Consider the following 26954-nt stretch of genomic DNA (forward strand, 5'->3'; position numbering starts at 1 on the left):
CTCTTTAACTTTATGTTTATATGACTAGATTATAGGATTATGTAGTCATATACTACAATAAGCTATAGTCATATAGTTTATATGACTAGATTATAGGATTTTCCTACTTGTCTGAAGAACTCCAGAAAATGTTCCAGGTTTATTCAGAACTAGTTGGTGAATTCTCAGACTTGGATATAATCAGTATACTGTATTGTCTAATAATTTTAGTACTGATGGTTCTTGTTAAGCTTTAATTTCTTTGTGCAAACATATCTCATAGAAGCTCTTTAGAAGATATCAAACCTTTTCCCCCTTTCTTTTAATGACACAAAGCATATCATTAACATGCAGTTAAAGCTGAAATAACTTCATCCTACATGATTTTTTAATCCTGTAGAAACATATCTTTAGAATTTATTTTTATTTTTATTTTTCTAATGGATTCAGAATTCTAGTAGGGTAGCAGCTAGGGAAAGAAGACCACTACATATATATAGTAATATTCTTGTTACTTGTACAACTTAATGAGAATAGATACTGTTTGTCTTATTCAGGCAAATAGTAACTGCTTAATATATTAAGTTCAATTATTTTTTCCTTTAATTCTAGAAGTAATTCTAAGGAAAAACTTTTAATATCCTGGACTATGGAGAGAAAGCAAGGCTACCTTTGAAATAGGATTACTTTTTGGATTGGGTAGAAAAACTGAATGGTTCTTTTTCTATCATATCTTAGCTAATAGCTTTTGTAAAAAGACATGTACTTTTATTTATAGGACTGATTTCTTTCAGTTATGTTTCAAAAATGAGTAACATTTTTTTCTATGTAGGTGATTTTGTCACTGAGTTTTTTAAAATTTGCCGTCGAAAGGAGTCAACTGATGAGATTCTTGGACGATCCACATTTGAGGAAGAAGGAAGAGGTGACACCTTTTTCTTTTTTTAAAAGTTATTTTCAAATGTTCCAGCAACTTTTCATCTATTTTTCTAATTTGAGTTATGTTGGGGAAGCAAGTTTTGATGAACTAGGCAGCTACCATTTTCTCTAGGCTATATATACCCTGAGCTTAAAACATTGTGTGATTAATAAGTTCTTTCCACCAAAAATGTAAGCTATTTTGAAAAGCAGGGTTTTAGAGGTTTATTTTTGAAGTTCCCTGGGCAGAAGTTATGTTACACCTTTGTCAATCATGCATCCATATAAAGCTGAAAATATGTATTAGTAAAAAGTCACTAATGAAAAGAGTGACTAAAATATTCTGTACAGTCATCAGTTTATTCATCACTTTAACCTGCCAAGGTTGGTGATATAATATGTATTCATTTCTATTCTTTTTATAGAAGTTGCTGATATAACTCATGCTTTGTCAAAGTTGACAGAGCCTGCACCGGTTCCAATTCATAAATTATCAGTTTCAAATATGGTACACACTGCAAAGAAGAAAATACGAAAACAGAGAGGTGTAGAAGAATCACCACTGAATAATGATGTCCTCAATACAATTCTCTTGGTAAACTAAATGTAATGTTTTTATATGTCTATATGCACACTCATTTATTCATTATCTGTTCAGTCCCATCTATGTGGCAGGCACTGGATTGGGAATATAAAATGAGTAAAACATCATCTCCACATTGAGTTCCCACTAGTGTAGTGGGAAGAAGGAAAGTAAATAGTAGTTACAGTACCACGTTACATGTGAGAATTCTGGCAAAGGGGCTGTGAGAACACGGCAGAGGGTGCATCTGTCTCTGAGCAGTGGGGATCAGGGAAAGCTTCATAAAGAGGGACAGAAGGTTTAGAAGCAGAGGAATAGCAGAAGCCTGAGAGAGCATGTTGGACAGTTTGGTATATGGCAGGGTGCTTCCCAGAGGGTGGCCAGGGACGAGGAGAGTAGCAGGTAACCTGCCATGTTGAAGCACTGGACTTCATCTTAACAGTTTAATGACATTTTAAGCAGAAGGTTGACATCAGAATGGTATTCTTGAAAACTTTCTTTCACAGCAGTCCAGAGAAAACTTTATAGCGAGTACTAGAAGGGGCTAGGGTGTCTCCTAGGTATAGGGTGGTGGAACAGGCCTGGCCTAGGAGCCATACACAGGGTTTAATCCTGACTTATGGTATGACTTTGAACAAGCCATTTAACTTCAGTTTCTTCATCTGAAATGAGTCTAATGAAAACCTGTGAGATTGTTGTGAGTACTAAAGGACCTTCTGTTACACTGGCATGAAATAGGCCTTTGCTAGATGATAGCTACTCTTAACTATAATTGTAGTTATAATCGTGCTTCTGGCAATTTGTGCACTAAGACGTTCTTGGGAAAAACCTTTAAGAGTAATGCAATGAAAAGAATATAGGACTTGAAAACTTGATGTTAATCTTATCCCTGCTGTTTACCTGAGCAAGACTTTTAGCCACATTTTTAGTTTGTATATTTGTAAGATGTGGGCACTGATAACGTAGCTCACGTAGTGGTAGGAGAATAAGATACTGTTTGTAAATGTGCTTAGTAGTGGAGGTTGGCACTTGGTAGTTCCTCTCATTTAAAAAGTCTGTTTAGCATGTTCTGTAATGTGTGGCAAAGTATGCATAGTAAAAGGAATTACAAGTCAGCAGTACCACAAAACACTTGGGAAGAATAGTGATAAAAGGATTGAAAGTAAATTTCTGTAGAGAAGGCCCCTTCTTGAGAATGTATCCTTAGAGATTTTATTCCAATTATATAGCTTTTTACCACTTCTCCACACCCTCTCTCACACAGACACACACACACACACACACTCCCTCACACATGTTAGCAGAAATCATGTGGAAAAGATACACTGGTCATTACAGGTTTAGTCTGCTTCCCACTTTCTATGGGTATCTTGTAAGATAAAATTACAGGTCTTTAATATCATACTTGTAGCATTTCATATATAAAAACCCATGGATGATTCTTCTCTACAGAGCCTCATGAATGTTTGGGTGTTTTAAAATTTTCTTTTATAGTTTTGTCTTTTTAATAATAACATTAAAAAAAATTTAATGACATTGGATGAGCCTGAAATCATAGTGAAGAGATTCTGGTTTTGCATTCTGTAAACTAAACAATTCACAGAACCAGGTGGTTACATTCAAGAAAAATCTGATTTTAAAATTGACTAGTCACTGAAACAATGTATTTTTGAAGAAAAATAGAAAATGTTTGAGATATTGTAGAACTAACTGGGCAGTACAGTAAGAGCATTCTCATCATTTTAAAAACAAAACCATTAAAAAGTCAGTGTTTATATGAGTTACAAAAGTCAACAAAATGAGAAATTTCATTGAAGTTGTGATTATTTTCTTTCTTCCTCCCTCCTAAGTTCTTATTCCCTGATGCTGCTTCTGAGAAACCATTAGATGGGACTTCTTCAACAGACAACAGTAATCCTCTATTAGAGAGTGAAGAATATGTAAGTTAATTAAATTAATATTAAAATATTTTATTTTTTAATTAAAATTAAAAAAAATATTTGTTTTATTTATTTATTTTTGGCTGCATTGGGTCTTCGTTGCTGTGTGTGGCCTTTCTCTAGTTGTGGCGAGCGGGGACTACTTTTCATTGCAGTGCGCGGGCTTCTCATTGGGATGGCTTGTCTTGTTGCAGAGCACGGGCTCTAGGTGTGTGGGCTTCAGTAGTTGTGGCACGTGGGCTCAGTAGTTGTGTCTCACGATCTCGAGAGCGCAGGCTCAGTAGCTGTGGCTCATGGGCTTAGTTGCTCTGCAGCACATGGGATCTTACCGGACTAGGGCTTGAACCTGTGTCCCCTGTATTGGCAGGCGGATTCTTAACCACTGCACCATCAGGGGAGCCCTAAAATATTTTAAATGCATTGAATTTCTAGGGGTTTTGCTATATTTCTAGCAAAAGTCATGAAATCTAGTTCACAACAATGACTACTGTAAACAGTTTTACAGCTCTACACCTGTCATTTAAGCTTTCTTTTCTCAGTTTATCAAAGACTTGGATGAGGAAAATGTGAAAATTTTCTAGCACTCACTATAAAGCTTTCTCTATTTTGAAATAAGGATCTTTTTATTTTAAAAATCACCTTAGTAAAACTTGAGTGAAGATGATATCATGGCCTTCATTCAGACAATGCCCTACTATAGAATATTGGTATAGATAACATATTTTGGGTAGAAGAACTTTTCTGGAAAGAGTGAAAAAAATAACAAATATATTGTGCGTGGTTATAGGATTGCCTTCATTTTACACTTTTCATAAATCATCAAATTTACATTTTGCAGCAGATTCTTCTTTGTATTTCAAAACTGGACAGAGAGTGGAAAATTCTTTAATGAAGTAACATGTAAAATGAAATAAAATTTTCATGTTTTCCTCTTTCAAGTCTTTGATAAATTGAGAAATGAGAATTTAAATGACAGGTGTGCAGATATATCAAATTGTTAACAGTAGTTATTTTGGGGAAGTGATTTCATGAACTGAGGAGGAAAAGCAGGCTTTACATTTTCAGTTTATACAGTTCTGATATTATGTTTTTGATCTTGACAAGTGTGTACTCATTTGTAATTAAAAGATTTTTATAACAACACATGAAATTTGGAATATATCTTAAAGATTCCACAGAAGAAATTGAAAGCTGTAACTTTAGGCTCACTAAACTATAGCTTCACTTTTTGATACTTATACACATCTTGAAAACATGGAGCTGCCGAAGAACAATTTAGGCAATAATGTATTAGACATTTGATAAAAGCCGGTTTGGTAGGATAGATTAATTTCAGTATTAAAATCTCTGCCTACACAGTTTTTGATTATACATGTAAATATGTTGTTAACAAATTTTGCTTTGTTTCTGTTTTGTTAAATTTAGAATCTCTACAATCAGTTCAAATCTGCACCATCTGATAGTTTAACATACAAATTGGCTTTGTGTCTTTGTATGATCAATTTCTACCATGGAGGGCTGAAAGGAGTGGCACATCTCTGGCAGGAGTTTGTTCTTGAAATGCGTTTCAGATGGGAGAACAACTTTCTGATTCCAGGGTAATAATTTCAGTTTCCAGCTTTAGAGATAGGATTTTTGTTTGTTTGCAAAATTTGACTTTTGACCCATTAATTCTCCTCTTCTAGGAAATCTGCCCTAAGAAAGTGGTAAGAAACTTAGGACACAATTTCTGTTTAGAGGTATTCACTGCAGCAAATTTATAATAGGAAAAAAAAAGTTAAACAACCTAAATATCAAACATTAAGGAATGGTTAAATAAATCATGATATGTCTCTATAATGGAAAGTTTTTTTCTAAGAATCTCTAATAACACAGAAAGTGATCACTATTTGTAGTAAAGTAGAATATAGTGTTATGTATACAGAGTGCTTTCAATTATGCTGATAGAGAATATTGAAAAATATATAGAATATATATAGAAATATGTATAGAAAAATAATTGGAAAGAAATACAACCAGATGTTAACAGTAGTTTTCCCAGGTGTGAATTATGTTTTTATTTTGCTCTTTATACATTTGTGTATACATTTGTGTTCTAAATCTTCTGTCATGAACATACATTTTTATAGTTGGAGGGAAAAAAACATCTTTAAAGTTCATAAGTTTCATAGGTATTAGACATTACCTATAATTTTTTGGTATAATTTATATTGACATCTCATTTAAAGAGTTTAGTTAGCATATATGTTGGTACTGCATAGGTTACTGCCCATTTACGTGTGCTACTCAAACTAAGGGAGGAGAGTCATGATATAAGTAATATAAAGTGGTATTTGATCCAAAAATGTTTACTCTTCTGTCATTTGCCAGCCTCTGCTTAGCTGGATTCTCTCTTGGCTGATTACTGGGAACCTAGTGATTTAGCCTAGGGGCAGTCCAGGCTCCCTTTAGCAGAAGAGAGGTGGAGATCAATGGATTTTATATTGAGAATCCACCATAATGATTGAGAAATGAATGTATAGTATAATCTCTTTTGTAAGGCATGAAATACTATATGCTAGCTACTTCCTAGGGTGAATTTCTAGGCTTTAAAATTTTTTTCGAGTTTCTGTTAGCTTGAGAGCTATCACTAGTTTGCTGTTACTGTTGGTGAATTATGGACTAGGGTGATAAAATAAATTTTGATCTTTTAATTTTATTTGGTCCATCTCAGCTGCCTTATCTATAGAAACCTAGTTTTGATTTATCAATGTGGCTAAAATATATGGTAGTATAAAAATATGAATATCTGAAGCAATTTTACTAAGCTGTTTTTCCCACTACTTTATTTGATAGATTAGCAAGTGGACCCCCAGATCTAAGATGTTGTTTACTGCATCAGAAACTACAGGTAAAGATTTCCCAGTGACAGTATATAAATGTGGTCTTGGTTCAATCGGAGCTTATTCTGATATTAAATGTGATAATGGATTATAGGCTATTCTCATTGTGGTGCTGTAGGTTACTTAAGTCATTGTCATTCACAACAAGGTCCAGGGAAAGGGTGGAGAAAGAAAATAAAATATTCAAGTAGTGGATAGATTTTTATTTTACTGTAACTGTCACCGGCAGAACGGCTATTTCTTCAGTCCTTGTCCTCCCGAAGGAAAAACTTCAGTCGAGAGACAGAGAGCAGTTTTAAGCAGCAGAAGTTTTATTAAGCAAAGCGGGAGTACACTCCTGAGAAAGGATGAGAGCGGGCTGTCTGGAAACCAGAAGCCATCCTGCAGTGGGGATAGGGTTGGCTTTTCAGGCGGAAAGTCCCTTCATGTGTCATTTGACTGACAAGTTGATTGACAGCTTTAGGTTAAGTAACTTATCTCCTTGTGCGCAGGCGCTTAACGCATAAGCACCCAAGTGAAACCTATGGGCGTGGGGGGAAAACTGTAGTGCTCATTTATTACAAATATGGCAAAATGAGCCCTGGGTTACTTTGAATCACCTTTTAGGTCTTGGTGCTCCCGGGCCAACCTATGCTGGTGGGTTTTATCTAGGTTGGTCGTAATAAGGCTGGAAACTTAGCAGTCCTTGACCACAAAAGGGAGGATCTCTGGGCGTGTTCTGATCACCGGTGTCCAGGTCCGGGAGAGAAGGATGACCCTGTCCAGAATGGGGCAGGGACCTGCTCATGTCTGACTAACTGCCTAACAATTCAAACATGAATGTTTTTTCAGATGTTAAATTGTTGTATTGAACGAAAGAAGGCACGTGATGAGGGGAGGAAGACAAGTCCTTCAGATAATGTAACTAATACATATTCAGGGGATGCTGGAAAATCTGGAGACCAGCTGGGGCCCGACAATCTAAAAGATATGGATAAGGAAAAGGGAGAGGTGGGAAAATCATGGGATTCTTGGAGTGACAGCGAGGAAGAATTTTTTGAATGCCTAAGTGATACTGAAGAACTTAAGGGAAATGGACAAGAGAGTGGCAAGAAAGGAGGACCTAAGGAGATGGCAAGTTTAAAGCCAGAAGGACGACTCCATCAGCATGGGAAACTTACACTGCTACATAATGGAGAACCTCTCTATATTCCAGTGACCCAGGTAGGACATGGACTGGTTCTTTAAGTGTTATTTTTTGTTGGTTATATAACTTTATCCTAGTAAGAGATGATTGCTTTGGGTAGAGGCAATTCTTTAAACGGTTCTATGTTCAAAGATCTGTAAATTTGACTGTTGGGGCTTTTAGGTCTAATATTTGTACAACTGAGAAATGTTTTGAAGTTTCAGTAGATAGTAGCTCATCATGTATAAGGTGATCTGTTAGTTCATCTTAAACTTAGTGGTGGGTACTCAGGTGTTTAAAAAAACAAAATCCAAAAATATTGGAAGAACAAAAGTAAAAATTCTTTAATTATATAATTAGTTTTTATCTGTTGTAATATGCAGTTTGAATCCATTTTATACCATTAGGAAGTAGAATAGCAACAACTCAAAACCTAAGGAAGAGCAATAGTTTTTGTTGGTTTTTTTTGCATAGGTAATAAGTGAATACATTTTATTGTGAAAAACTCAACCTAGAAAAAGTAAAAGCCACCACCCACTAATTCCAATTCTCATCTGTAGAAGTAACCACTATTATTGGTTTGGGTTATAATTTCTTACACCTGTTCCTATGCTTTGATGTATATATGTGTATGCATATCATACATAATTTTGTGGATTTTTAAAAATGTGTGCATTGGTGTGTAGTTTTTTAACCTAATGTGTCTTGAAGATCTCTTCATGTCATTACATGTAGATCTACTTCATCTCTTTAACTGCTGTGTAATATTCCACGGCATGGAAGAGTGATAAGCTTATTGAACCATTACCCTCTTAATGCACAATATGTTATTTGCAGCTTTTTGCTATTACAGTGCTACAGTAGTGTAGCAGATTCTTGTAGTTTTTCATATATTATCTGTTCACGTAAGTGTTTCTCTAAGGAAGAGATGAAAAATGGAATTTCTAGAAAAACATATATAAGCTATAAAATTCCTCTTCAAAAGGGCTGCACCTATTTTATACCCTGTCATTGATGAATATAGGAGTAAGGGAATAACATTCTCTCCCCAACTTTCCTTTTACACTTTCTTCCTCCATAAATATGTATTGAGTGTCTAATATATGCCAACCACTGTCCTAGGCCTTAGGATTTTAGTAGCAAACTATATAGTAAGGTTCTTGCACTCACGTTACTTGTATTCATATTTAATTTAATTTTTTTTCTAATTGACATTACCAGTCAAAAATAATTTTTGCCAATACGATGGGCAAAAGTGGTATCTCAGTGTTCTAGATTGTAGTTCCCTGATTTTTGATGAACCTAAGTATCTTTTAATATGTTATGCCATCCTTTCCTGTGAATTGCATTCCATTTTTCTTTTATGTTGCTGTCCTATTCTTAATGATTTATATGAGTCCTTCATGTATTAGATATAAATCCTCTGTTATATACATTGTGTATGTTTTCTCCTAGTTATTTTAAAAACATTTGTTTACTTATCTATTGAGTTAATTATAACTAAATAAAGTGCACAAATCTTAAGTGTACAGCTTGGTGAGTTTTTTCATATTTAAAAACCCATGTAAAACTAATAGAATGTTATATGTCAATTATATCTCAATAAAAAAATTGACTCAGAAAAATAAAAAAATAAAAATAAAAACTCATGTAACTACCACCCATATCAAGATATAGAAAATTCTCATCTTCCTAGAACAGCAATGATCAGTAGAACTTTCTGTGAAGATGGACATGTATATTTTCTGTGTTCTCTAGTACTATAGCCATTATATGTAGCTACTGAGTGCTTGAAATGTGGCTAGTGCAACTAAGGAACTGAATTTTTAATTTAATTTTTAAAAATTTAAACAGACAGATGTATTGAGTACTCCCCTCCAGGTAACTCTTTTTTCTAACTTATATCAGCATAGGTTAGTTTTGTCAATTTTTGAATATCATAAATGTAATCATACTTTGCTTGCTCTTTTGTATATGAATAGAATTATGTACTCTTGTGTTGTGCTTTTTATTTAACAACCATCTGTGAGATTCATGTATGTCATTATATGAATCAGTATTTGTGCATATTTTATTACTTTATAGTATTCTGTTATATGAATATGCCACTCAATTCTTACATTGCTTATCCATTCACCTGCTGATGCGATTTGAGTTGTTTACAGTTTGAGCTATTATAAACAAACAAAAATTCTTATGTGTCTTTTGGTGAACATACTCATTTTCTTTTGGATATATTCTTAAGAGTAGAATTGTTGGGCCATGTGGTAGCAATATGTTTGATATTGCTAAACAGTCTCCCAAAGTGGTTGAACTAATTTACATTCCCTCCAACAATGCATAATAATTGTGGTTTATTCCACATAATCTCTTACATTTGGTGTGTCAGGGGTCCCAACACCACTCCCAGGTTTGGTGATTTGCTTGGAGGACTCACAGGACTCAGTATATAGCCATGCTCACAGCTGTAACTTAATAGAGCAAAGGGACACAAAGCAAAATCAGTGAAAGGAAATGGCACATGGGACAAAGTTCAGAGGATATCAAGCACAAGCTTCCAAGAGTCTCCTTGCAGTACAGTCACACAAGATGCACTTAACTCCACAACTGATCATGACCACATGTGAAATGTTATCTACTAGGGAAACTTGTCAGAGGCTCAGTGCTCAGGGTTTTTTTTTTACTGGGTCCTGGTCACAAAGCACCCTCTGCCTAGCATGTGCCAAAATTCCAGACTCCCAGAAGGAAAGCAGGTATTCAGCATAAACCATATTGTTTGCACAAAGAGTTTATGCATAGTGAACCATTTTTATCAGTTCTGAGTATGGTGGGACTCTGCCAGAATCCAGGTTCCCAGAAGCCAGCCGAGGGCCAACTTTGCAAACAGGCCTTTCTGAGGATAATAGTCTAAGGCCTGCTATGTTAAGTCTTCTCTGAACACTTGATAATTTCAGTCATTTTAATTTTTGCCTTTCTGAGGGGTATGTAGTAGTATCTCGTGTTTTCACATTTCCCTGATGAATAATGACACTGAACACATTTTCATATATTTATTGCCCACTTGGATATTTTCTTGGTCAAGTACCTGTTCAAGACCTTTACCTGTTTTTTCAAAATTAGTTGTCTTTTCCCCTATTGCTTTGTAGGAATTCTTCATATATTCTGGATATGAGTTCTGAGGTGTATATATCTGTATCTGTCTGTCTGTCTATCTATAACAAATAATTTCTCCTAGTCGGTGCCTTGCCTATTCACTTTCTTAATGATGCCTTTTGTTGAGTAGGCATTTTTAATTTTAATAAGGTCTGATCTACCAATATTTTTCTTATGTGGATACTGCTTTTGTCTCCCGTTAAGAAATTAACTACCCCAAGGTCCTGGAGATATTCTCTTGTGTTTTCTTCTGGAAGCTTTATGGTTTTACCTATCACATTTATGTTTGTGATCCACCTCAAATTGACTGTGTTTGGTGTGTGGAAGAGGTTAAGATTCTCTTTTTTCTGTAAGGGTGTATGTACAGTTATGTTCCAACACCATTATTCAGAAGACCTGCTTTTTCCTATGGAGTGGCAGTGACATCTTTGTTGTAAATCAAGTGATTGTATGTGTGTTGGTCTCTTTCTGGACTATTTATTCTGTTAGTCTCTTTGTTTCCTTGTGCCAGTAATGTACTGTCCTTATTACTGTAGTTTTATAAAAATCTTTCTATCTTGTAGTTTAAATCTTCTAACTTTGTTCTTCAAGATTATCTTGACTCTTCTTTTCCTTTTTATGTAAATTTGGGAAACTGTTTGTCAGTTTCCACACATAAAATAATCCTGCTGGGATTTTAATTCATATTGTATCAAATTAGATTTAGAAATAGCATTGCATTGCATTGGAGAGAATTGATATCTTAACAGTATTGAGTCTCGTGACCATGAAATGTCTTTCATTTTATTGAATGTTCCTTTTACTTTCCCTTATCAGTGTTTTTTACTTTTTAATGTAGAGGTTTTGCATATCTTTTATTAGATTTATGTCAAAGTATAATATTTGTAATTTTTCAAATATTGTAAATGGTATTTTAAAATTTCATTTAAAAACATTTTCCCTGATATGTAGAAATAGTTTATTATTGTATATTGACCTTGAATCTAACAATCTTATTACATTCACTTATTGTTTCTAGTATATTTGGAGTTTTCTATACACACAGTCATGTTATCTGTTAATAGACAATTTGAATTATGATTTTCTGGCCTGTACACTTTTTAATTCTTCTTCATTTCTTATTGTACTGGCTAGGACCTCAGGGTACAGTGTTGAACAGTGGACATCCTCCTCTTGTTCCCAATCTCAGAAGGAAAGCATGTGATAATCTTTGAGTATATCTTTTGTAGGTATCATTTATCATATGAAGGAAATTTTCTCCTATCCCTAGTTTCTGAGAGTTTTTTTCATGATCAGGTATTGTATTTTATCAAATGTTTGTCCTACATATTGAGGTAATCATAAGATAATTGTGAGTTCTAAATGAAATAGTGAGTTTTAAATATGATAAGTGAATGATACCACGTCTAGTCCAAAATAAGTACTCAATTTTTGGCTATTCTTTTTTTTTTTTAATTGGAGTAAAATTGCTTTACAGTGTTGTGTTAGTTTCTGCTGTACAATGAAGTGAATCAGCTATATGTATACCTATATCCCCTCCCTCTTGGACCTCCCTCCCACCCCCCCACCCATCCCACCCATCTAGGCCATCACAGAGCACCAAGCTGAGCTCCCTGTGCTGTACACCAGGTTCCCACTAGCTAGCTGTTTTACACATGGTGGTGTATTTATGTCAAACCTAATCTCCCAATTTTGTCCCACCCTCCCCTTCCCCCCCACCCCCCGCCGTGTCCACATGTCTGTTCTCTATATCTATGTCTCTATTCCTGCCCTACGAATAGGTTCATCTGTACCGTTTTTCTAGATTCCACATATATGCATTAATATACGGTATTTCTGGCTTACTTCACTCTGTATGACAGACTCTAGGCTATTATTCTTTTGAGGACTTTTTCTTATATAAGACCTAAGAGGCTAGTATTGCTTCGCAGGTTGCAAGGATGTACTTAAAAGGTTTTTTAACCAGTTTTCATATTTTGAGATGGGTTGATCAGTTGTAATAATTGTGCAGTGGGATGTTGGGATGATTGCTTGATAATTTTAAACATGGATTCTGTTAACTTTTTTTCCCCATGCTTATATTGTTTCTTTGCCAGGTGGCTGTCATTTATGACATTAGTTTTGTTTGTTTGTTTGACAGGCCTTATCTTTTTGCTTCTTTATATTATTTTAAAAGTAATTATATTTTAGATACTTCATCACTAACTCTTAGTACTAGGACAGATTATTCTAATGCTAGAAACCAAGTGTATATTTTTTCAAATTTTGTTGGAGTGCATGCAGTTGGTATTGAGATCTTGTGGCATAGACTGGGATGTAGGCATCTAGCAGAGCTAGATTTGTAGCCTGGCACCACCCTTATTTTTAGCTAGTATTGCTAGTAGAGGCTATGTTTCCCTTCTGAGCCTTGTTTTTCTCTCTTAAAAAAAAGTTTGCATTTTCTAGAATTTTATATAAATTTTATGTAATTACAGTATGGTTTTTGTGTGAATTCTTTTAGTATAATTATTTTGAGATTTCATATATGTTGTGTGTATCAGTAGTTCATTCATTTTTATTGCTTAGTAGTGTTCCTCAGCATGGATATAGCACAGATCATTTATCTAGTCACTTTTTGATAGACTTTCCAAAAATGGGCATAAGGAAGCTTTTTATCTTGATTGTAGTGACTGCTTCATGGGTATGTACTTAACAAATGTACCCTTTAAATTATTGTATGTTGATTATACTTCAAAAAATACTGTTTAGGGCTTCCCTGGTGGCGCAGTGGTTGAGAGTCCGCCTGCCGATGCAGGGGACGCAGGTTCGTGCCCTGGTCCGGGAAGATCCCACATGCTGCGGAGCGGTTGGACCCGTGAGCCATGGCCTCTGGGCCTGCGCATCCGGAGCCTGTGCTCTGCAATGGGAGAGGCCAAAACAGTGAGAGGCCCACGTACCGCAAAAAAAAAAAAAAAAAAAAAAAAAATACTGTTTAAAAATTTGTCATATGGGGCTTCCCTGGTGTCGCAGTGGTTGAGGGTCTGCCTGCCGATGCAGGGGACGCGGGTTTGTGCCGCGGTCCAGGAAGATCCCACATGCCCCGACGTGGCTGGGCCCGTGAGCCATGGCCGCTGAGCCTGCACGTCCAGAGCCTGTGCTCCGCAACGGGAGAGGCCACAACAGTGAGAGGCCCGCGTACCGCAAGAAAAAAAAAAAAAAAATTTGTCATATGATCAGTGGTTGACAAGAAGAAAAAAATGAAAGTATTTCTGTCTTGTTCTAATGTATCTTCAGTTTGAAAACCCTACCTATTTATTTATTTAATAAACAAATATTAAATACTTTAAAAGCCAATAATAGTTTGTATTACTCTGGGTTGTTCAGGGTTAAATTACATATCATATTTAAAGATATTTGGCATGTAAGTGTTCAGTGACGTTTAATTTTTTATGTGCTTTTTCCAAGTTTTAATTAACAGTACTCCCTATTTTTAATGAACTTGTTGCATATATGTTGGTTTGATTGGGTTAATGAAGAGTCAGAGGAAGTTGTTCTGGAAGCTCAAGCTTTATTTTTCTGCAGAATGCTATGTCTTCCTCATTTATTTCAGATGCTTTAGTTTCCACATTCAAATTTGTAATCCAAATCTGGAATAATTTAAACTTATTTTTCTCTCAACATGCATCTTATGTATTTAGAAATTAATTTTTGTCTTACCTTTAGGTAAATCGGGGCAAATTTTTAATCTGTTTTACTTTCTTACTTTACAGTTAATCTTATTTGAATTATAACCAATGTATATGTACTTATAGAAAATGTTTGGAATTCAAAATGATCCCAGTTGAAACCATTATAATTTCAGACTTTAGAAATTAGCATAAAATGTGCTGTCAATCCATTGCCACTTCACCAAAAAGAAAAAGTAAATAATAAGACTTTATATAGGTCCCACTTCTAAGAATTTAAATACATTCCCTTATTCCTTTCATGTAGACTTAGGTCAACCTAAAATTTATGGCTAGGAAAGGCTTAAAAATTTTACTCAGCATTTTAGAGCCAAGGCTAGAAGAGAAATTTGTAGAGAATCTGTTAAAGCAAGAGTTCTTAGGTAGTGGATTAGATCCAAACTAATAGTTCTCAAAGCCAGCGTTAGATGGATGTCCTAGATTCTCCCTTCAGTTTGCCACTTGAGAGTTTGCCACTTCCGATGATGGTGGGCAAGATGCTATCTCTGCATTCGGTTTCACCACATGTAAAATGCACTGATGACTTCTCAGTGATCAGCGATGAGATCATGTGTATGAGAAAGCTTTGGGCATATTCAGAAATGGTACATATAAGAATGTGTGGCCCTCATGCTCTTTGCTGCTTGTATTCCTCTTGATCATGTTTTTCACCTACAGTTGGCCAGAGTTCCCAGGTGGGAGGGGTCGTCAGTATCCTTTCAGTATCTCCTCCCTTCCCTCAGGAGGCTAAAGGACAATGAAAAGGAGTTCCTTTTTAATGGAAGTAATGAGGGCCTCTGCTCCTGAGTATACTGCTTCATTGGAGATTCATGTTATTTTTGAATCTGAGGAATTTTGATATCATAGGGAAAGTAGAGTAAAAAACTTAAAATACAACCTAAGTATTTTGTCTCTAATTGCAAGTGTTTATTGAGCTTGTGCCAGGATCTATTCTTTACAACGGTGAGTCACATAAAGCTGGAGTAATTGCCCAAGGTTATACAGCTGGGATTCAAACACAGGCATGTTGTTTCTAGAGCCCAAACTCTTAACCAGTCTGTCATACTGTCTTACCAGTTATTATTCAACCCCAAGTATCAGTGTGAGACTTTGAAAGTGATGCATGTTCACTGTAGAGAAAGCAAAACAAAAGCTCGTAATTCCATAATCCAGAGATAATCACTGTTAAAGTAGTTCCTTCCCATTTTTTCCTATATCAAACCATTTCCCTGTTATTGTACATTCAGATTCTTTCCAATTTTCACACTGTTATAAATAATACTACAGTGATATTTCTAGAAGTGGAATTCTTGGGTCAGAGGGCATGATCATAAATGCTTGCCATGTATTGATTTCCAGATTGTTGTCTGGGAAGATTTATATTCTCTCCAGCACTGTTTCTGTTTGTAAGTGCCCTTGTAGGTTTGTTTCAAAAATGAGAATGATACAAGAAAAAAGTTACTTTCTTTTGTTTGTTGCTGTGTTTTGAATGCCATACCTTTACCATGCTTCTACTTTATTTCTGACAGATATCTGCAAAAATTATTTATCTCTGTGGAAGTGGTTCTCAACTGGGGAGTGTGTTTTGCCTCCTAGGGGTATTTGGCAAGGTCTGGAAACATTTTTGATTGTCATGAGGTGGAGTGGTACTATAGGCAGTAGTGGTACTACTACAGAGGCCAGAGTTATGCTGCTAAACATCGTACAATGCATAGAACAGGCACCACGACAGAATTATCCAGTCTAAGCTGTCAGTAGTACTGAGGCTAAGAAAACTTGCTTAATATTAAGCTCCTGAAATCTAGAAGGAATCTGTTTATGGACAAGACACTTACTTCTGCTAGCTCTTATCCTATTTAGGAATAAAGGAGTTCATGTTTTTCTGCCTTTAACAACAAAGCAGGCAAGATTTGTTTGGTTAGTCTCTGGGTTGTTGAGTTCTTCATATTTCAAATATAAAATCTAATGGAATCAATTCTCAGAGAACTTTCCTAAGCCTCCCTGAACAGTTCTGAAATGTTTTCTGTCTCTCAATGATTCTACGGTTATATTTTCCTTTAGATTTGCCTTAGCTGCTGTTTTATTTGGGGTTACCATTAAAATATATAATGTCTCTGATTCCCCAAAGTAAAAAACAACTTCTTGTGGGAATTGGTAATTTGAATGTGTTTGTAACATAAACTCAAAGCTACTCCTCCAACATAAAATATAGTTATTTGGGGTTCAATTCTTTTCAATTTTCTTCTCTTACTAAGTATAATAAAAACCTTGCTGCAACTAGTAATGGCATTCATAAAAATATCTTAGGACTTCATTTCTTGATCATTAATAGGCAGGAAAATGTTCAGTGCATCCAGTTCCTCTCTTAGCTATGGTCAAGGAAACATGATAATCTTATCTGTTGGCTGGTGGGGGTGGGGGGGCAGTGCGCTGACAGTCATACTTATTCTTCTTGTTACTTTATCACGTAGGTTCCAAAAAACTTGCAAATTTCTCTGAATTCTTTTAAATACATATCTTGTGACTGCTATAGCTGAAATGATTGTTGTCTTTGTTCTATTTTTATAGTTCTGCTTTCTCAAAAAAAAGGTAGTCACGAGCTTTGTCCTTTTGTGCTTCGCAGGAACCAGCACCAATGACAGAAGATCTGCTAGAAGAGCAGTCGGAGGTTCTAGCTAAATTGGGTACATCGGCAGAAGGGGCTCACCTCCGAGCACGCATGCAGAGTGCCTGTCTGCTCTCAGATATGGAGTCTTTTAAGGTGGGTCACGTTATCAGAGCTCGGGAGTCTGTTTTGAGCTATTCTGGGATGAAGCTGTGAAAGTCACTCTGTAAAGTGGTGTGAAGGCCTGCATGTCTTTTTTTTTATTAAATGTTTAGATTTCATTCGTAGTTACAACACCCTACCTCCATCCCCTAAAGGTCATAGTCAAACTTGCTTCTTGAGTTTAAAAAAGAAAAGAACAATCTTTTTTAAAAAAATGATTCTATTTTTTAAAAATAAATTTATTTTATTTTATTTATTTTTGGCTGCGTTGGGTCTTTATTGCTATGTGCGGGCTTTCTCTGGTTGCTGTGAGCGGGGGCTACTCTTTGATGTGGTGCATGGGCTTCTCATTGCGGTGGCTTCTCTTGTGGCAGAGCACGGGCTCTAGGCATGTGGGCTTCAGTAGTTGTGGCACGCGGGCTCTAGAGCGCAGGCTTGAGTAGTTGCGGTGCCAGGGCTTAGTTGCTCTGCGGCATGTGGGATCTTCTTGGACCAAGGCTCAAACCCGTGTCCCCTGCATTGGCAGGCGGATTCTTAACCACTGCACCACCAGGGAAGTCTGAAAAGAATAATCTTTGAATAATGGTTGGAAGTTGAGAACTGAATCATTTCTGTATGTGGATTGGGATGTTTTCTTCCTTTAGGTATGTCAGTCAATTTAATGCAAGGTTTTTAGAAATCCTTAGGATTTAACATAGGCTGCTTCATTCAGCAAACCTTTGATTACCTACTTTGTGACAGGCACTGTGATTAGGTAATTAAGAAGTACAATGTTTATCCTCAGTTACAGTCTATTGAGGATGTGGGAGGAGATATGTAAATAATTACTATGTGATGAGTTCTCTTAGGAGAGCAAGGTCAAAAAGGTGACTGACTGTACTGAGTGAAGGTCATGGAAAATTTTTCAGAAGAGTCACAGTTTAGGATGAATAGGCATTTGCTACCTGGAGAAGAATATTTTAGGCTTAGATACAGGCCTGTATCTAGAACACAAAGGATTCAGAGAATAGTGACACTTAGCTTATTAATTTAAAAACCAAGGGATGAAGAAAGTCTTTTTGGATTATTTATTTTTGAAAGCAGAGGCAAATCCATGTACATTACAAAAAAAAAAAATGGGTAGCTCAGTGGGCCACAGGGCTTCCTTTTCCTATTATTGATACTCTGAACTGTCTCCCATGCCCAGACTTTCTTCCTTAACCTACTGCCACCTGTGATGGCCTCCATTTCTTCATTCCACAGCTCCTACTCAGTCCTGTTTTTGTGCTAGGTAGGCCAGCCTGAGTTTGATATTTCAACATAAACACCCCGTGAAAACCTATGCCACTTTCATCTTCCCCGCTAGCAGAGAGTGACAATAAAAGGGAGTCTTTTTATTCCCTGCTTGTTTCCCCCATCTTTCCTAAAAGAAGAAATCTTCAGTAAACCTCTCAAGAGCTGCATGTTTTCCGTAGAGATTAGAAAGATACAGAAAATCTTTGAGTTCTGTTCTGCTATGAGGCAAGAAAAAGAGATGTTTTAAAACAGATAGTTGGTACAGTGGATAAAGAGAAGCCAATTGGCTCTCAGGGTATGTGTTAAATCAAAAAGTTAGAGAAGGGAATTGGCTTAGGGTGTGTGTGCACAGTAGGAAGTACTAGCCTCCATAGCAGCTATTTTTTTACCTGACCTTTAGCTGCCTTCATATTCATCTGTCCCTATTCTGCTACAGTGTCCTTGTAGAAGCATGTACAGGAGGAAATTCCAAATTGGAGCTGTAAAAGCTTTTCCCCATAGAAACCTTTGCCCCTCATGGTAAGGTGCTATATAATTCCTTTAACACGGTGCTTCAGCAAAACTGTGGTTCGTTAGACTCTTTTGGACTAACCTGGGTAATGTAAAAATCTCTTCAATAACATTGTTTTAACCAGAAAATAGATTATATGTCAAATAACCAACTTACACATCTGCCCCTATGTGGGAATCAGGTAATATATTTAAGGAAATACATAGTCACTCTAAAATAGGTATGGTTGCTTTTCCCTTTTTGTATAGGGATGACTTGGTATTAGGGGCCATGGGAGTGTCCCCAGAGCTTTGCATAAATGCTGATAGGTACATGAGGCACCTACACTGCACAATTCCAGAAGGACAGGGCCTGTTCTTAAGCATGCCCTTGGAGTATATACCTGTAAGAGTAGAAAGAAGGTAAGCCATAGCTGAAGTGAGTCTTGAGCCTCTCCTAGTAGCACTGTGTTCTGTCTGGTATAATAAGGACAACCAGAAGGAAGAATTCTGGTGTGAAATGTCTTTCTTTAACCCATTCTGTAGTACAAGAGTTCAATCTTGTTTTCTTTTTCAGGTTCATTCTCTTCACTCAAGGCCTATCTCTCTAGTTTCCTGAGATGTTTTCATGTGGGTGTGGTGTTGCCTGGTTAATGTCCAGTCTTAGTACATGAATCCTGAATCATGCAGTAATCTTGACCCATTGCAGTTCACAGCAGTTTTTTGTTGCTGTGATGCCATAGCCCTTAGAAGTTTATGTTGTTGGCTGTCAGTTAAGAGCCCTCCTCTGATTTCTCATCCCTTTGGGGATTTCCTAAATTGGTGGGGATGATTATACTGGCAGCCAGTAAGCTCAATAAGGAGAAGTTGGCAGTTTTGCTCTTCAAATTTAAGACTAACCATTCTCATCATGTTGGTTTTCATTTTGGTGTGAGGTTAATTTAATTTAAAAAGAAAGAAAATGACCATATGCTTAATACTTTTTAGTAATGCTTACATCACTTAATGTTTCAGACAATTAAATATAGTACTTATAGCAGGATGAATATGTTGTGGTAGAGAATTATAACCAAAAAGGTATGTGTTTAATGTATGTACACATATCCTTTGAATATTAAGGGGATGATATATATGCCCATCCTTAATACTCTACTAATATATTACTGGGCACTGGCAAAAAGACCTCCATGCCTTACCACTAACACTGTAAAGCCTCTCCCTTTTTTTTCAGGCTTGAATGTAGAAGTACTTAAAGGATTTTGGCATGCATCTTGTTAATTCTATAGAATTATCCACTAAATAAAACTTTAATTAGTTTGGTTTCAGAAGCCTGAAAAACAATGATTTTAATTCCAATTCCTTAATGGCACAAAAGCAGATTTTAATTCCAATTCCTTAATGGCACAAAAGCAGTTTATGTAATGGTAACTTGTTATATAAAGCGTGAGAATTTGATGGCTGAATAGAACATTTTTGAGGTTAGCTGATATTTATTGCAGTATCAGTATTGACTTATCGAGGAAAAAAAGAGCAGAACTTTTCCATCATTGGGTTATTATTCTGATCATGTTGTGTATTTAATTTACTTGACTTGAGCTTATTGATACTTTTCTAAGTATTGAGTAGTTATTATACTATAATTTTAAATTAACTTATATAACTTATAGTCTGAGATTTATTTTCACTTTACATCAAATTTTTATTTCCAAATTCATCAAATGAAAATGTTTTCTTTTTCTATAAAATGGGGGCAGCAAAAATAAAGTACTTTTGGTGCTTTAACATCTGACCTGATTTAAAGGTGATACTGTAACTCAGGTCACATACTAGATTTTGTAAAGATTGGTCTTTTTGTGAAAGTATGATTTTTGAAAACAGGTTTATCAGTAACTGTTGATTTTTATTTGATTCTGCTGAATTTTTTGTCTGTTTTAGGCAGCTAATCCAGGTTGTTTTCTGGAAGATTTTGTGAGGTGGTACTCACCCCGGGATTACATTGAAGAGGAAGTGATTGATGAAAAGGGCAACATGGTTCTGAAAGGAGAACTGAGTGCCCGAATGAAGATTCCAAGCAATATGTGGGTAGAAGCCTGGGAAACAGCTAAGCCAATTCCCGCTAGAAGGCAAAGGAGACTCTTTGATGATACACGGGAAGCAGAAAAGGTAACTGATGTTTGGGTATACTGCTAATTGTTGTTCTAGTATTTTTAAAACTATGATAGATATGAAAGCTTTGGACATGCTTGAGAAGCAAAGCATTGAAATGTAATGAACCTTTTACATATTGAATATTCACATTTAAGATTTTAGAACTGGTTACAGGTAGTCCAAAGAATAAGACATGCATATTTTACATAGAATGTTTACCATTGGACCATCTCACAGCATATGTCAAAAGCCTTAAAAATGATCATGTCTTTTGACCTAGCAGTTCTACTGCCAAAAAAATGTATTAAAGGAATAATGAGAGATACATAAAGATCAGTGTTCAAGAATGATGTTCAAAAAGTTTCCTAGTGAAAAAGTAGATACAGCCAACATTTCCAAAAATAAGGCTTTGTTTAATAAATTATGATATAATCATTTAGTAGACTACTTTGCAATTATTAAAAAAAACATTTGGAGTTCTGGAGAATATTGGCAGCCACCTGATATCAAGTTGTCCCACATACCCTTCCACCCACCCAACTCCCAAAAAACTCCATGAAATTAAGTAGAGTACAAAAATCCATGCTGTCAGCATTACTACAGTTAGAGGTTACAGTGATCTTTGAATTAACTAAGTAAGTAGAGAAATAAGCCAGATTCCAGTGGATTTCCCACTGTTGTAAGCCTGTGGGTGTAGAGAGTATGGACAGGGAGTCTTAAGAAGAAATGCTGAGGGATACAGAAGACTTAAATGCAGTCCAGTCACTCCAGAAAGATTGCTCCTAACACTAAGTGTCAAAATACTGAACACAGGTAGGGCTTGAGAGTTAACAGCACTGGCTAAGGGAAGTGGCTTGACAATAAGCAGGACCAGAAGTGGACACTCAGAGAGACTCTGCCTTAGGAAGAACCAGGTAGATAAGTAGGAATGATACACCCCTTAGAGATAAAGCATTGATGGGAAAGAAGGAAACAAGGGGAAGATTAAAGATTCTGTAGGAATGAAAGAGAAATAAGACATATCAACCTCTCTCATCTCCCGCCATCCATTAAAGAAATTATGCAGAAGAGGGCACTTTTGAACTGTGACATGACCTATAATAGTAAAGAGCAGACCACATCTATATAAAACTACTATAAAATATGGAAAGCACAAATTGGATCATTTCAGCTAATAAAAACATTTCTCAGAAAACTGACCACAAAGCAGAAGAAAATTGTAACATAACAGTCCAAACTGAATCAGATATTCTCAAACAAGCATGGGGGATATGAAAAATGATGTTTAATTAGAAATACTAAAAACAAGAGCACAAATGAATCCAAAACCCCACAAAGAAATGAAACTACTGTTGATTTAACTCAGGATAGAAGTACAAGAAAAAGACAACCATATCAAAAACAAAGACTAAATTACATGGCACCCACAGAAGAATAGGTTCATATTTAAATTTAATAAAAGGCATTGAGGAAAAGCAGCAAAACAGCCAAGAGAAAGAAACTGAGATAAAGGAGTAAAGGGACTGGGGAGAAAATAGTAAAAATGAAAGATAGGAAAAGTAGGAATAATACTCATTTTATTAGAGTCCTTGAAGCAGAAAAATCAGAGCACTAGAACAGAACTAATACTTAAAACTGCAATTTAAGAAAACTTTCTGATTATGAAAGAAAACCCAATTTTACACATTGAAAGGGCTCACTGGGTACAGGGGAAAGTTGACTAGGAGTAGCGAACTCCAAATTATATCACTGTAATACTACTAGACCTTAAATATTTAAAAAACAAAAACAAAAAACTCAGACCCTGCAGGCAAAAACATGAAAATAATTTACAAGGGAAAGAGAATGAGAGAGTTGTCAGATTTCTCAACAGCAGGGCAGTGTAGAGCAGAGTTTTCAAGAAATATAAGCAAAAAATACACACTAAAGATTTTACGTTCCACCAGGACGTCCAGGTAGTCAAGGCTATAAAAAATGTTTTCTCTGAGTTTTTGCCCATATAACTGTATACGTGTGCCCTTCCTGAGGAGTCCACTACAGCTGCCCCAGTCCAATAGAACTTCCTGCAGTGTTCAGAATGGTTATAGCTATGCTGTCCAAAATGGTAGCCCCTGGCCATATGTGGCTTTAATGAGCACTTGAAATGTGGCTTGTATAACATAGGAACTGGATTTCTAAATGGCTGCATTTGGCTAGTGGCTGCCTTATTGGACAGTGTAGTATAGGAGGATGAACTTACCCAACCAAGAGATGACTAGGGAAACTTTGGCAAAGGGCTTATGGGTGAGCATTTCATTTATTTAATTTTAGAGCTAAGACTAAAACTAGATGGGGACATGGGTAGAAGAAAATGTAAAAACTGTATATTAGGGCAAAGTAGAGAGAATGCAGCTATAAAAGTTGGGATGGAAAAAGAGAAGGAGGAAAGTAGAATGAAATCATTGACTGTTACATAGATAATAAGTGGTAAGCAAAGGATACCATTTAAAATTATCAGACCAGTTCATAAAATAGTTAAAGATATAAGGGAATTAAGGGCAGCATAAAAGGTATTAATACAAGGTTATCTACTAGAATAAAAATATAAACCTTCCTAAGTACAATGGAAAAATTATTCAAAAGCAAAGAACACACACCAAATAGAGTAACACACATAATAAAAATCATATCACATGCAGAGTAATTACAGTATAAGATAGTCATATAAAACCCAGCTCTCTGCTGTAAACAAGGCATTCTGTGATTCAGAAAGGCTACAAAGTAAACAATGGACAGAGATTTACCAGGTAAATGAAAACATTAAGAAAGCAGGAGTTTTAATCCTGATGCCAAACAAAATAGAATTGAAGCAGAAAAGCATTAAATGAGATACACAAGGATGCTTTATAGTCTAAAAGTGGTATTTCACATGAGGATATATAGTTGTTAATGTTTATGTACTAGATAACACGGTAACCATTTGTATAAAACAGAAACCATGGGAGATGCAAAAAGAAATAGATGAAAACACACTAATAACAGAGGACTTTTAACACACTCTTAATACAAGACTGGTAAACAAAACTAAGAAAAGATCTGAACAAGATAATAAGGTTGATCTTTTAGATGTATCTCAAACACTGTACCTTGATAATAGAAACTGTACTTTCTTTTCAAGCACACATGGAACATTCACAAAAACTGATAGTAGGGACTTCCCTGGTGGCGCAGTGGTTAAGAATCCACTTGCTAATGCAAGGGACACAGGTTCAAGCCCTGGTCTGGAAAGATACCACATGCCACAGAGCAACTAAGCCCGTGTGCCACAACTGCTGAGCCTGAGCTCTAGAGCCCGTGAGCCACAACTACTGAGCCCGTGTGCCACAACTACTGAAGCCCGCGCACCTAGAGCCCATGCTCTGCTACAGGAGAAGCCACCTCAGTGAGAAGCCTATGCACCACAACGAAGAGTAGCCCTTGCTCACTGCAGCTAGAGAAAGTCCGTGTGCAGCAACGAAGACCCAATGCAGCCCCCCCAAAAAATTATATTAAAAAAACAAAAAACTGATAGTATATTAGGGCACAAAGAAAACATCAGTGGGTTTCATAGTGGCAATAAGACCAATACTCTGATCTCTGCACTAAAACTAGTAATTAAAAATTAAAAACTTTAGGCCTTCCAACTGGAAATTTAAACAGCACTTAGGTGAAAGGGGAAATACAAAGAGGAACTATAGAATTCCTGAAAAATGATGATGAAAGTACTGCAGATCAGAGCCTATAGGATATATTTAAGAAGAGATCAGGGCTTCCCTGGTGGCGCAGTGGTTGAGAGTCCGCCTGCCGATGCAGGGGACACGCATTTGTGCCCTGGTCTGGGAAGATCCCACATGCCGCGGAGCGGCTGGGCCCATGAGCCATGGCCGCTGAGCCTGTGTGTCCAGAGCCTGTGCTCCGCAACGGGAGAGGCCACAACAGTGAGAGGCCCGCGTACCAAAAAAAAAAAAAAAAAAAAGCAACTAAGTCTGTGCGCCACAACTACTGAGCCTGTGCTCTAGAGCCTGTGAGCCACAATTACTGGAGCCTGTGAGCCACAATTACTGAAGCCCGTGCGCCTAGAGCCTGTGCTCTGCAACAAGAGAAGCCACCACAATGAGAAGCCTGTACACCACAACTAGAGAAGGCCCACGCACAGCAATGAAGACCCAGTGCAGCCAAAAATAAATAAATAAATAATAAATTTGTTTTAAAATTTTATTTATTTATTTTTTTGCGGTACGCGGGCCTCTCACTGTTGTGGCCTCTCCCGTTGCGGAGCTCAGGCTCCAGATGTGCAGGCTCCGCAGCATGTGGGATCTTCCCGGACCGGGGCACGAACCCGTGTCCACTGTATCGGCAGGCGGACTCTCAACCACTGTGCCGCCAAGGAAGCCCTAAAATAAATTTATTTTAAAAAATTATTAAAGCAAAAGAATGAAAATTATTGGATTAATAAATTCCTAACTCAAAAACCTAGAAAAAGAACAACAAAACCAGATGAAAATTAAGGAAAGGCAGTCATAAAGATAAAAAGTAGATAAGAGTGAGGTAGAGAACAGAAAAACAGATCAAATTAATAAATCTGGTTTAAAAAAAATCAAAGTAGATAAGCCATTAGCTACCTTAATCACAAAAGAAAGGGAAAAGCATGCATATGCAAAATAAATGAAGAAAAGGGCAAATGACTATTGATTCAGAGGAAGTATTTTTTTAAACATACTGAAAATTTGAAAACTGAGATGAAATGGATGATTTCTTAGGAAAATTCAGTGTACCAAAACTGACCCCAGTAAAGACAAATTATATATAAACAGACCAGTTTCCAAAGAAGAAATAGAGACAGTTATCAAGGAATAACCCTGTAAAAAAGCACCAGGCCTAGATGGTTTCACAGGGGAATAGAGAGACCATGTAGTTCCAATGCTGCACAAATGGTTTCAATGCATAGTAATTGAAGGAAAATTTCCAGTCTTTATGAAGTAACTATAACAGTGTACCTAAACCTGATAGAGACAGCATACAAAAAAAAAGTTTACAGACCAGTAATAAGAAATTGAATGCAAAAATGCTAAGTGAACAAACTCTATTACCACTTTAAGAAAATAATACATGTTGATTGAATGCAAGGATGATTATTTGGAACTCTATTTATACAGTATAATTGACTGGATTAACAAGTCTAAGTAGAAAATTGTATCATCATGAAGCAAAGGCACAGGAGCTAAAAAGAAAAAAACTTTGCAGATTATGTGGCAGTATACTGGAAGAAATCTAAAGAATCATTGTTAAAACTAATTCAAGCAAAAGATTTCAGCAAGGTAGCAGGATATAGAGTTAAAATACAACTAGTAGCACTCCTGTACACAAATAATAGCCATTCTGAAGATGTAAATGTCATTATCTTTTCACTATAAGAAGAAAAAAAGCCATTAAAATACTTGGGAATAAACTTTAACAAGAAATCTTTGAAATCTGAATAAAGAAAACAAAACGCTCCTGAAAAACACAGTTGAACAAATAGAAAGATACTCCTTGTTCGTGGTTAGGAAGTCTCAATATCATTAAGGTCAGTTCTACCTAAATCAATTTATAAATTTAGTGCAGTCCCAATAAAAACACTAAAAGGCTTTATTATGGAGCCAGACAAGTTGGTACTAAAGTTCATATGGAGAAATAAAAATGCAAGTTAGGACTCAGGGGTTTGGAGAGTAGACGTTAATGGATTTCTTTTTGGGGTGCTGAAAATGTTATAAAATTGATTGTGGTTTTTGGTTGTACAACTCTGTAAATATACCTAAAACCACTGAATTGTACACTTTAAGTGGGTGAATTGTTTAAAAAGCACATGCAGGAATAGCTAAGAACAGGTTGAAAAGAAAGAGCTATGGGGGAAGGGAGGGAAAGGGCGGCAACTAACCCAACCCAACCAGATT

The 26954-nt window shown here is 36.2% G+C and overlaps 1 protein-coding gene across 2 annotated transcripts in view; it reads left to right on the forward strand.

Moving 5' to 3' along the window:
- The window catches only part of RAB3GAP1 (RAB3 GTPase activating protein catalytic subunit 1), a 123554-nt gene that overhangs the window by 82420 nt on the left and 14180 nt on the right, over positions 1–26954 (forward strand). For both annotated transcript variants that reach the window (XM_079710162.1, XM_079710163.1), the window contains exons 12-19: positions 812–904; positions 1323–1492; positions 3331–3420; positions 4846–5018; positions 6256–6310; positions 7134–7505; positions 16948–17085; positions 20791–21018. In XM_079710162.1, the coding sequence (XP_079566288.1) occupies positions 812–904; positions 1323–1492; positions 3331–3420; positions 4846–5018; positions 6256–6310; positions 7134–7505; positions 16948–17085; positions 20791–21018 (1319 nt within the window). The remainder of the gene's footprint in view (positions 1–811; positions 905–1322; positions 1493–3330; positions 3421–4845; positions 5019–6255; positions 6311–7133; positions 7506–16947; positions 17086–20790; positions 21019–26954) is intronic.

This window comes from Hyperoodon ampullatus (genome assembly GCF_949752795.1).
Source record: "Hyperoodon ampullatus genome assembly, chromosome: 8".
NCBI classification, from domain to species: Eukaryota; Metazoa; Chordata; class Mammalia; order Artiodactyla; family Ziphiidae; genus Hyperoodon; species Hyperoodon ampullatus.